Source organism: Tupaia chinensis, unplaced genomic scaffold (assembly GCF_000334495.1).
Source record: "Tupaia chinensis unplaced genomic scaffold, TupChi_1.0 Scaffold139190_1, whole genome shotgun sequence".
Classification (NCBI taxonomy): Eukaryota; Metazoa; Chordata; class Mammalia; order Scandentia; family Tupaiidae; genus Tupaia; species Tupaia belangeri.
The window spans coordinates 2,087,224-2,100,255 of record NW_006199080.1 but is presented as its reverse complement, the minus strand read 5'-3'; the positions used below and the strand labels follow the sequence as shown (position 1 = coordinate 2,100,255).

At 36.9% G+C, this 13,032-nt stretch overlaps 1 protein-coding gene across 1 annotated transcript in view; it reads right to left on the bottom strand.

Annotated features, from left to right (window-relative positions):
- LOC102477394 (alpha-enolase-like) overlaps nt 1-7,578 on the bottom strand; it is a 46,056-nt gene extending 38,478 nt beyond the window's left edge. The window contains exons 1-3 of the mRNA XM_006161812.1: nt 7,510-7,578; nt 5,753-5,848; nt 3,591-4,282 (exon numbers count right to left, since the gene is read on the bottom strand). Of these exons, the coding sequence (XP_006161874.1) occupies nt 3,591-4,282; nt 5,753-5,848; nt 7,510-7,578 (857 nt within the window). The remainder of the gene's footprint in view (nt 1-3,590; nt 4,283-5,752; nt 5,849-7,509) is intronic.
- Nucleotides 7,579-13,032: the final 5,454 nt, after the last annotated feature.

Below are 13,032 nucleotides of genomic sequence, written 5' to 3'. Positions count from 1 at the left end.
AATACCATGAGAGTCAAAGGAAACAAAGAAGAGCTGAACAAAATACTACAAATAATGAATTTCTCTCATTCGTACATGCTATCTCGCTCTTACATGCTATTGTTTCATTTCATATTTGGACTATGAATGTGTGTAGTTTTGTTAAAGGAGATAAATATTTATTTACTGTTATAATTTTCATGTTGTTAGAGGTTTTTTTTTTAATATACTGGTAATCTTTAACTGTACATTTGCTCTTAAAAATGATCAGTGGACTTTTGTAGTTTTCCTTTTGATAGCGTAGTAAAGAACTCTTTTCCTTCTAAGGATCTCCTGGCAGGAGGAATTCTGAGCAGGGTTATGTGAAGCAAGGCAAGACAGGGACTGTCCACAGATGGGTTTCCCTTACAAGCTGTGGACTTTCCAAATATTTGAAAGGAAAGGACTTTTTTTCATATGTCAGTGTGGAACAAAGCATTTTACATTTAGCAATTGTTTTTCTTATCATTTGTAAGCTGAGTAAGTTGGTTGGTATTTGTGTTTCAGTTGTGCCCAGGCATTGCTTGTAGACTTGTGTTCTATGCCAGAGAAGGATGGGAATGCAGAATGTTTCAGTTGCTTGGGTTTAAGTTCCTGCAATCCAGTTGGCTTTAAACCTCAGCCCTCTGCAGTCATGACTCATCAGAGCACAGAGCCCCAGAGGTGTTTCTTGCATTGGTGCATTATCTATACTCTAGAGATGCTCGAAGTGTATATTCTAGGAAGCTCAGCTTTCAATTTCTGCACCTTCTTCCATCTATATGCTTCGTGAAATGGGATGAATTCTCTTATCTTCCGCCCAACCAGTAACTGTCTTTTCTTTCTTCAGAACTTCGCATTACAATTTAGTGCTACCTTCGGTACATATTGTAGAAAGGTAAATGCATATGCTTAAGATATGCATAATTTTCATCATGATATGAAAAATACTTTAGTATGCCTCATTTTAATGCTATACAGTAGTTTCCCCTTATCTGTAGTTTCACTTTCTGAGGTTTTAGTCACTTAGGGTGTAGTCCTATAAGGTATAGACAGTCCCCAAATTAACAATGGCTCAATTTATGTTTCAATTTTAAATTGTGTGAAAGCAATATACAGTAAAAATGGTATTTCAAGTATCTGTAAAATCATTTTGTACATTATTCAACAAATTACATGAGATATTCAACATTCATTATAAAAATAGTCTTTGTGTTAGATGATTTTGCCCAACCATGGGCTAATGAAATTGTTCTGAGCACACTTCAGATAGGTGGGGGTTAAGCGATGATGTTCAGGAAGTCAGATGAATTAAATGCTTTTAAATTTGTGATATTTTCGTTTATAATAGGTTTATCAGCACATTAAACCCTGTTGTAAGTCAAGGAGCATGTAGTCAGAGACAGATAAAGAGATCCTATTCACATGACTTTTTAAAAAATATATGGTTGGGCCCTGAGTGGCATGGTAGTTAAGTCAGCTGGATCCCACATGTCTGATTACATGATTGGCAGCCTGAAAAACATGCTGAGTGAATATTTGTGTATGCCACGTTCCTGAGAGAATGGAGGAGAAATCATTGCAAAAATTATAAAATGATCATTCTCTCTGGGAAGTGCTTTCTCACTTTCACTCTCTCTGAAGAGGACATGCACCTTATGACGAATTAAAACACATAATGTGTATATCATATATGTGTGTGTGTGTGTGTGTGTGTGTGTGTGTATGTATTAGTTCTTCTACTACTAGTTGTTACTGTTAATCTCTTACCATGCCTAACTTATAAATTAAACTATTTTATAGGTATGTCTGTATCGGGAAGCACAGTGCATGGAGGATTTGGTACTATCCATTATTTCATGCATCCAGTAGGTGTCTTAGAATGTATCTCCCATGAAGAAGGGGGAACAACTGTATATTACAAATTAATGAGAATTTCTTCCCCTTGTGAGATTCATAAATATGTTTTGTCTAAGACAGTGTTGAAATTTGACTGGAAAAAATAGAGACAGAAAAGAGGTTTATTCAGGCTTTTACAATAGGGATAAAAGACCAAAAGGGAACCTGAACTCTACCCACTGAAAGAAAAGTTTCAAGAGTTTTATGAATTGGGGTCGGGAGAGCAAAGTTCAACTATGTTTCCTATTTGGATTTACCTAAATGAAAAATAAACATTTTCTTGTTTTTATCTCAAGAAATAGTTACATAACTTGGGCTTAAGTGCCCAGAGACATTAGGTCCTTACCTTCCTGCCAAAAATGAGAAGTAGGAGTGCTCTCTTTTTTAGAGTTTACATTTCAAAGAAAAGACTCCCAGGTATCCAAGAAATAAAGGACTGAGTTGTAACATAGGAAAGGGGTCTTTAAAAACTTTGCATTCAAAGGTGCAGAGAAAGAGCTGATAATTACAAATTCTCTGAATTAAGTACACTAAGAAAATCAAAGTCTGGAGCCAAGAATCTTGTAGAAGGCTGCTGTCTACTGAGCTGAGTCGAATGCTAAGGTTTTCTTGATCAAGTTCAAGAGATTTCCAGCTAGTTTTCATTAACTCTTCTCCTAGAGTAGGTGAGTATTTAATGACTAAAGAACCCATTTGCTAGAAAAGCCTAAAGACTAAGACACATTTCTTAATTCATTGTATTCTTTATACCCTACACAGTCCTTTCACTTGCACCACTTAAGAAATAAAGCTCACAAAACTAAATAGCTTTTTCTTTAAAATTTGCCTTGTCTTTACTGGCTTTCTTTTTGTTCTGTACTACAAAAATGTCCTTGAAATAAACAAGGCTATGGGCTGTCTTGATTCATGGCTCTTGAAAAGTTCTGACTATTTATGAGAAAGATGTTAACTACTAATAACAATTTTAAAGATTGCAAACTACTAAACAAATATACAGTAGGAGATAATCATTGCATTACATTCCAGATATTTAGTGGATTGCAAAGATAGTTAATTTGTGTAATACAGATTTACTTAGCACAAAAGATTAGATATACATTTTCATAAAACAATGTAGTATTTGTACAATGGGCCTCCCCGATTTTCAGAGGTATCCTGTGCTCACCCGAGAAAGAAAAGAGAAAACATCCACTAATGGAGCATGGTCATGCTGCAATCCCTTCTCCAGTTCTTCATCCTGTTGGGATTTTGGTCACAGACTCACAAGCCAAGAGTGTTTTTCAAACCATCACATCAGGATTTGAGCTGCAGTTGGTCATGTAGGATTTCTCTCTGTCTTTCTCTCTCTCTTTTAAATAGGTCACTGAGGCTTTGTATTTTTGCACACAAAACCACTGGGGATCTGGCTTGTGGCCCCCTCAGAGATTACACTAGAGGTGCCGATGGTTCTAGATACTTGGTGTGAAGTGAGGGGAGAAAAATAATTTGGGCCAATCACATGATTACAGAGCTAGGGTTTCTGACAGGGTTCCAGGTGGTCAAAGTTCTAAGGAAGCTGCATGAGCACCACAGATCTGAGAGGAGCACTAACTACCAGAGGCCCTATAAGTGCTGGTTGAGCACCCTCGGCCTGAAGTCAGAGTCTACTTAGCCGCCTAGTGACTGAGGCCTCTGGGTCACCTGCCTTGGCCTACATGGCCAGGGGGTTTCTGAAGTTCCTGCTGGCAAACTTGGTCTTGCTGCCCACTTCCTCTTCAATTCTAAGGAGCTGGTAGTACTTGGCCAAGAGCTCAGACCAGCAAGTTGCACCCGTCTTGATCTGCCCAGTGCAGAGCCCCACCACCAAGTCAGTGATGAAGGTAACTTCAGTCTCCCAAGAACAATGAGGCACCTTCACACCCCTGCCATTGGATAGCACCAGCTTGCATGCTTGAAGGGACTCAGTCACAGAGCTGATCTGTTTCACTTTGAGCAGGAGGCAGTTGCACGACTTCTCACCCACGGCCTTGGCAATGCACTTTAGGTTGGTCACAGTCAGATCGTCTCCCACTACCTGGATTCCTGCAGTGGCTGTGAACTTCTGCCATGTGTTCCAGTCATCCTGGTCAAAGGGGTCTTTGATAGACACCACTGGGTAGTCCATGATGAAGGACTTGTACAGGTCAGCCAGCTGCTCAGGTGTGATGTACCTGCGGAAATCATCAGGAGACTTAATGTCCAGATCATACTTCCTAGACCTGAAGAACTCAGAGGCAGCCACGTCTGTGCCAAGGACAACCTTGTCAGTGTAGCCAGCCTTCCTGATTGCATTCTTCAGCAGCTCCAAGGCTTCTTTGTTCTCTTCGATATTGGGAGCAAACCCGCCTTCTTCTGGCTCTCTTAACAACTAGGCTACAGAGTGGCTTGGCCCAAAATCATTTAAAATTTTTTAATTTAAAGTAAGTGTTTTGCCTTTATGTTAGAGTATACTCAGCAGCTCATGTTTCTGTTTGTTTGCTTGTTTGCGTTTTTGTTTAAAAAGTGACTGCTTTTTCATTATTTAGGTTGATCGAATAACAAATATAACTAGAAATTTTAGGGTTTGGGTAGCTATAAGTCAAGATTGTACCCCAAGCTGTTGTGAGTTAATACAGTTAATACTGTGTATGTCCCATACACAGGTGTGGGACATATAGTGGCTGACAATTATTTTTTACCCTTGAGTATGTTATTGATTAATTATTTTAAGTGTTTTTAGTAGTGAAGTTATACAACCTGTGTAGATATAGTCATCAAGTAAGTTAACATCATTTCAAAAGTAAAGAAATAAAACAGTTTAACATTTTTAGATGTTGGTAAACTGGTAAATAATTAAAGTTTCATGTAACCAATACTTTATCTAAAATGTACTTGGTACCACCTCCCACTTGATAGAGGTCTGAAAAATAGAGTTGGAGGGAAAGATTTTCCAGTTACCTATTTGCATCTTCTTTTTCCCTTTAGGAGGATCTTAATAGAAGCTGTTATATATGTATATATATATATACACACACACATATATATATATACACACATATAATTATATATGTATACATATATATATATATATGTATACATATATAATTACTTTAGACAGTCTTGCTATGTCACAATCCTCCTGCCTCCTGCCCAAAAATCTCAAAAGGAGGGAGGAGTGGAGAAGAAGGGATTGTGGTGTGAACATTACCTGGTGGTGGGGAGGTGCTGTCTTGCCCTCCCTCCACCTTCTGCTCATGCTCTTTGGCAAATTTAAAAAATAAAAATGAAAAGCAGTTAGAAACTGAAATCAGGGGAGCTGGCAGGTAGCGTGTTGGTTTAGGGTGCAGCACTCCCACATGGTTGACCATGGTTCAAGTTCTGTCTTGCTTTCTCACTTGTTCTTATTTCACTCTGTCCCTCTCTAGTCAAAATTAAAAATAAATAATTAAATAAATAAAGCTAAAATAAAATAATTCTTAAAAAAGAAACTGAACTAAGAAACTGAAAGAAACAGTTTATGATCACAGCTACAGGTTAAATCTGTCATTGAATAGAAATTATATATTTTGTCATAGCAGTTTTACTAGATTATAAAAATTGTATTTGTTAATATAAAGTGAAACTATTTCTGGAATAGAAAGCACTTTATAAGTATTTTTATTAAAGTTGAATTACTAAACATAATCTAAAATCACAGCTGTTTTACTAATCTCTTATGATTATAGACATTGTGCTTATCAACCTGAATGCATGCAAACCAAGCCTTCCACTGCAACAATAATGTATCACTTCTCATGATTGACTACAGATGATCTTGCCAGTTATTTACAAGTTGATTTGCAATTTTTTGAGCTCAAACCTTCACAGAGGGTTTCATACTTGGTTTCTCAACATTACGTCTTGCTTGTAAACCATTGATACCTTGCATCTGATTGCTATCTCCACGTAGAACATTCTTCCCAAATTAAATTGAGGACATGCTTATCTAAAAGACTATTGCATGACTTGAAGTGATGGCGAAGTGCTTGTTTTCTATTACTTTAAACTAGATAAGTGCTAAGCAGTACCCATCAGTTAGTAAAACGTTTGAGGGGCAAGGACGTTTCTTCCAAGACTCCAGGGATCATTTTGACATTGCTTCAAATGTTCTGAAACAGCAATATTTTTGAGCTGCTTGTTTTGACATCAGTCACATAAATAATCAAGTGAATAGTACAGAAATATGGGTGAGTTGGCAGAAAGATCTAATCCTTGAAATCTATGAATAAGTTACAAAAACGGACATTGTACCTGAAATTAAGGCCACAAACCTTAAGTAGAGGGATTATCCTGGATTATCCAGGTGGGTCCAAAATAATTGCAGGTTATTAAAAGTCAATGCCCTTCTCTACTTTTAAGCAGAACAGAGATGTAGCAGAAGAAAAGGATTTGAGTTTTTTTTTTTTTTTTTTTCTCTGAGTTGTAGGGGTCCCTGTGTAGGGATAAAAGGGGTTCTAGGAAAGAAGGGCAACTGCCTACTGTCAATCAGCTGGGAAACAGAGACTTACATCCTACAATGAAAAGGAACTGTTTTTTTCCAAAAGTTTGAGTGAGCCTGGAAATGGACTCTTCTGCAAAGCCTCCAGTAACAAATAATGCCTTGCTAACAAGTTGATTTAAAGACTGTAATAAAATCTGATACAATGAGTAAGCTTCAAAAGGAAAAATGGCCATAGATTTCTAATGCACTCTCATTTATGTAAGTAGAAAGGGGCATTATTTTTCAATGCACTGTCACTTATTTATTCAATCAACAAGTTTTTCTAAAAAAGTTTTTTTAAAATGAAAGAGAAAGAGAAATTTGAGCACCCTCAAAAAGATCTGACGATGTGGTCACCCCTCCTACAGTCTTTCAGCCTGCCAGGATCATAGGCATATACTTGCCATGATGTACAGATCATACTGGGAGTCAAATCCCACCCAGTCTTCTGTATGACTTCAGCATTGAAGAATGTTGCATTGTTACTGCCATTATGGCTGGGCCATCAAATTTCATAAAAAGCAAAGTAAGAGTCAGGTGCTGCACAGTCCTGCAATATGGTATGGGAAGAAGTGAATTGGAAACTACCAACTTCCTGAAATACACATAATTAGGATGCACATTAAGTATGATGTTAGCAGTATGAAATAAAACTATGTTTTCCTCTTTGAAAATTAATAATATGTAAAGAAAAAAGAGAAAGAAGAATAGAGAAAAAAGGCAAGAAAATTTAGAGATTAAAGACAATTGTATCTGTGTAGGAGACATTAATTTGATATGCATCTCTTAGGTGCATGAAATCACATTGTTTTTGTTGTTGTTGTTAAAATCAAAGAAGTCTTTGCAGAGAGAGAGAGAAAAGAAAAAAATTGCCATTGTGAATCGTACCCTACTCAAAATTGTGATTATCAGGGGGTCATCAGCAATTTTTTTATTGTTATTGCCAAGAGGAACATGTGCTAGAGAGAGAGAAAGAGAGACTGAAAAAGCCCCCAGCAATGGGAATTTGGAGGCACTCTTTCTCTGTCTTCTCAGGACTACTCCTTTCTCTCAGGAGAGTATATTTACTTTTACTTAATAAACTACCTTTCTCTTACACTATTTGTGTGTTTCATTCCGTTCTTTGTCCGAAACACCAAGGACCTGGTTATCATCACAGATGCCATTCGGTAACATATATGGTGGTGATCCTGACCAGGACTCTAGCTCTTCAGGAACTCCAATTCCATAATGAAGGCTCATCTGCTCCTGTTGGAAAACTTGAAGAAACTGAAGGAATGGCCAGCCAAAGCACTCATGAGTCAAAGGGAAGAAATCGACTACTGAGAAAGCCCAGGGAGATCCTCTATGCTCCTGCCTGGAGAAGTCATCATAACCATGGAAGATCTTCAGGTAACTCTGGACATCATAGAAGCCATAAAATTGCAAATGACCATACAATAGAAATATCAACTTCTTGGGACCTCTACTGAATCCTGCCCCAAGTCATCTAGCATCAATGACAACCCTCCCATCGACACACCTGAGTATTATCTCAACAACATGCCCCTGGCCCCACTTTCCCACCTAGGTCAAATAGGGCAAAAGTTCCATGATCCTCAATAGGTAGGGCCAATGTGCCTTTCTAGCATGAAGCAGTTACAAAAACCAGACCATCCACCTTCAGCTTCCTGAAAAGATTTATGGGGATCATGCCTTTCAGGAGGAAAATGAGGCAGGAGAAAGCTAGAAAATGGAAGCAGATAAGGGAACTGGAACATCTGACCATGTGGCTAAATAGAATCAGAATAAGGCAGAAAATTTCCTTCTGAAGGAAATGTAGGCAGGAGATTAGTGAGGGATGTCTAGTTGATTAAGCCACATTTGATATAGTGAATGAGATGAATCAACAGGCCAGTCACATATGGAATAGTCAATGTAAAATCATTGGACTCAGCCACGTTTGATAGCCAATGAGATGAAAGCTATCAGTGGGCTCAGTCAATGATGAACCCACACAACCTAGGTTAAAAATAATAAATCTGGCAGAATTCAACAGCCTTTTGAATCACTTTCTCTGTCCACTCAGGTTTGCTCCTACCACTCAGGAGTACTTTTACTCTTACTTAATAAATTATCTTTTCCTTATCTATACCGACAGACACACACACACAAAACAAAACAAAACCCATCCAACAATGGGATCTGGTCATGCAGCAATTCTTTTTCTTCCATATCTACATCCCATCAGGATTCTGGGCATGCATATGCATGTATATACCCAGTATGTTTTCAAGCTGCCAGGTTTGGATTTGAATAGCAGTTGTTCACGTAGGAACTGACTCCCTATATATTATGCTTAACCATTAAGCTCTGAGGCTGGCCTTAAATAGCATTTATATTTATATTTGTCAGAAAGGATTCAGTTGAACTTTTGTTAATGTATCCATAAAACAAATTCTTAGATCTGACCTTTTTCAATTTACTTTGAAAAACATACTTTTCAAATATCTACTATCTGATTCCTTTTTTCTTTTCTTTTCTTTTCTTTTCTTTTCTTTTTTTTTTTTGCTAAGGGGGTGTGTGTACTCCTAGAGACAGAAAGAAAAAGAGAGAGGAAAAAAAAAAAAGTGTACCTGGCTGACTTGGGGGTCCCGGGGCTGAAGCTACAGGGGGCAGTCCTCCCTCTATGTGGATTCCACTTCCCTTAACCACTAGGCTACAGGGTAGGTATATGATTTAAATAATGATTTGGCCCCTTAATAGTGGCACTGCTTTATTTATTTAATTTAAAGAACTATTTTTTAAAACTTTATTTATTTATTTAATTTTGACCAGAGAGGGGGAGAGAGAGAGAGAATGAGAAAGAAAGCCATCAGGTTCAGGACTAGAACCATGGTCAGTCATGTGGTAGTCCGGCACCCCAGCACTCTTAATCATAATACCACCTGCTGGTCCCATATTATCCTCAATCTACTTTAATCTGTACATATTCTGTTGTCCTTGTCTTCTTTTTTTTTTTTTTTTTTCCTATTGCTTTTCTCCTCCATTCACCTCTCTAACTTCTCATTTTTAGTACTTGGACAAGACTATTTGCCACTTCATTTTCTAAGTTCTAATAGTAGAAAGAGGGATAATTTATAGTATATTTTCTTTCCGAATGTCCTCGAATTATTTGCAATAGGTGTATTTAAATGTAAGTGACTCATAGAATGATAGTATTTTTTGTTCTATTTTCTACTGTAAAGATGTTTGCCATCACATCTGAATTTTTGGTTCTCATTATCAATTCTTGTTCTAGAAATTGTGATGCATAAAACCGTAATGACAGTATCATAATTGTAACTATGGTTTCTCTTTCTTAAATCATCAGTGCTTATTTCCAATTTTTTTTTCTGAAGCTTTTGAATTTGCATTTTTGGCATAAGCCAAGAGAAAATAAAAATAAGAAATTCTTAAATGAAAGCAGCTGACTATAGGTAATATTTTAGTTTTTGAAAACTCTGTCTATAGAACCTACCATTTATACCTGAAATATTTTAGAAAAATAATGATTATGCTAAAAATATCTAAAAACAGCATTATTGATGTTTTCCTACAAAATACATTTTGTCGATATTTTCTCAACAAGTAGGAGTTAAAATGGTCTAGGAATTGGGGTAGATTTTTCTGGCCAAGAAAATGCAATGTCCTTAATTCTTTTTTTTTTCTTAAGAATTATTTAATTTAATTTTATTCATTCATTCATTTATTTATTTATTTTTAAAATTTGACCAGAAAGAGACACACACACAGAGAGAATGAAAGTGATAAAGCAAGTCACCAGGTTCGGGACTCGAACTGTGGTCAGCCATGTGGGAGTATCCATTGCCTTAACCACCATGCCACCTGCTGGCTCCAACAATGTCCTTAATTCTAATAATTTTTTTTTTCTATTTTCATCCTTACGTGCTGTTGTAGGACTTCAAGTCCACTCAACTATTTTTTCATCCATAATTTTTACCACTTAAAATAGTCTTATCTGGGAGGAAAAGTTCTATTTTTGTTCTGATTCATTAACAATACATGTGTGTACGTGTGCACGCAAACACACTCAATGTTTTACTTAATAGTTATGATGTTGAAAGGAAGAGTGAGGCCCCTTTATATTTCAAGTATGTTACACTTATGAAGAAAAAATATAACTGAATTTACCTATGGTCAAGATGCTTAAACTTAAAACTAAAGATAAGAATCTATTTATATGGCATTTTATGTAATCAGTAATATAGTACTTTAAATAAAATGAAAGTTTGCTAAGTATAACTCATATCTAACTGGTACCAAGGAATCTCAAAATAGTACTTGAACAAATACATGTAACCTTTACTGAGCATCTGTTATGTACACTGAGCATTGAAAAAGAAGGCTGTCCTTAAAAACTTTATGATCTATTGGGATATAAAAGTAGCTTAATAGATGTTCGTTATATGATAGACATTTACATTAAGAGCGTTGTGACCACATAGGAAGGAGCAAATGTAAATGATGGTGATAAAATAATGCTTCCTGAAGCTGATAGATAGGCCAATAGACGGGATGGAGGGAGAGAGTGGCAATCCTGGTTTTAGGAACTTACTGGGTAAGCTAAGAGGTAAGGGCAAATCTAGGGCTTTTGAAAGTTCAAATATTTTAATATAGCAGGAATTAAGGAGAATAGAGAGCTAATATTTTACTTTGCCTGATATATTAATTACTGTAAATCTATAATATCTCTGAGTTGGGCTATATTTATGATCTTCATATTTAATGAATCTTTCATAGCAACTCTTTGTTTATTTATTTATTTTTTTACTTTTTATGATTTACATGTGCTCATTAGAGAGAAAGAGAAAAAGGAAAATGAGTAAGACCCCCTAACAGGGTGTAGTTATGCCATAACCCCTTATCCTCCATTTCTTTTTGTCTGTCAGGATTTCAGACATGCATACACTTGTGCCTGGTGTGTATTTCCTTCTTCTTTTTCTTTTTCTCTCTCTCTTTCTTTCTCTCTTTCTCTCTCTCTTTCTTTCTCTCTTTCTCTCTTTCTTTCTTTCTTTCTTTCTTTCTTTCTTTCTTTCTTTCTTTCTTTCTTTCTTTCTTTCTTCTTTATCTCTTTCTTTCTTCTTTATCTCTTTCTTTCTCTTTCTTTTTTTTTCTTTCTTCTTTCTTTCTTTTTCTTTATTTTTTTCTGCCTTAGGGCATATGTGCTTGACAGAGAGAGACAGAGTGAAGCAAAGAGATAGAGACAGAGAGAGGAAAATGAGAAATCACCCCTTCCCCAGGGCAGATGGTCACACTACAATCCCTTCCCCTTTTGGAATTTTGGGCATGTGCACACACATGTCTAGCATGATATTTAAGCAACTGGGTCCTGGCTTCAAACCACATTTAACCATGTGGAATTTCAACACCACCTACTGGCCCCATCTTGATTTTTTCAAGCTGCTGGAGCTGGGATTTTTTTTTTTTTTTCTTTGAGAGGTTTTGTTATAGGGTGTGTGCGCTCACCAGACAGACAGAGAGAGACAGAGAGACAGAAAGCGAGAAATCACCCCCAGGGGAGATGGCCACCCCGCAATCCCTTCTCCTCCATTCTCCTCTCAGGATCTTGGGCACACACGTACACACGCCCGGAGTGAGTTTTAAGCCACCAGGTCCGAGATGCGAACCGTGGTCGACTACGTGGGCGTCCAGTGACATAGCGATTACACTAACTGCTGGCCCCCTGGGGCTGGGATTTGAACTATGCTTGGCTATGTGGAATCTGGTTCCCTAATCATTGAGCTACAGGTCTGACCTATTTTTTTTTCCCCCAAAAGGATGTTTATGATGAAAGTACTTATAGACATATTCACTAGTATACTTTGGTTAGTCTGAATGCCATAAAGCACAAACCGCATTTTTACTTCAGCCTTTGAAGGCAAGAATGAGATTGGACAATTATTTTGTTACCTTGGATATGGAGATGATTTTGTCTGAAGTGTTTTCCCAATGCCATATTTCGAGGTTGTTGGTGTTGAGAGGACTTTATTTCAGTCTGAAGGCTGGAATACTTAATGTTCATCAATAGCTTGGATGTCTCAAGACATACTTGTGGATGTGGTTTAAAAATGCAATGAATTTAGTGGCAACTTCTAAATAAGCCATTTTCTGATTTTATGTTTCTGCTTCTAGGTTTATGACCCTGGAGAGAGTGATCTTTCCTGAGTGTTCAGAAAGCCTATTTTTATTATGTTCTCTAACCCCTCAACTATTTGGCAAACATGTCATCCCTCATAGAAAAACATTTTCTTAGTAAAATACTGAAGAGTGTTTTCTGTTTTCTACACTGACCTTAAACCGGTACATTGCTATAAACCAAGGCTTAGAAAACAACTCCTTAAGGAAATTGCTGATATACAGAAGTTCAAATCCAGGGGGGGAAAAAAGACAAATAAAACATATGTAAAGTGGTTAACATGTAGGTGAAATTGGTTTACACTATGAATCTGAGGTCATGTTTATAGTAGTAAATAATTTTGTTTTAGTTGCTTCTGCCTTGTTTCTTGGGGAGTGGTTATGCTAGACTTGCCTGATTTATCAAACAAAAGGTGCCTATACTTTCATATTAACATAGTATA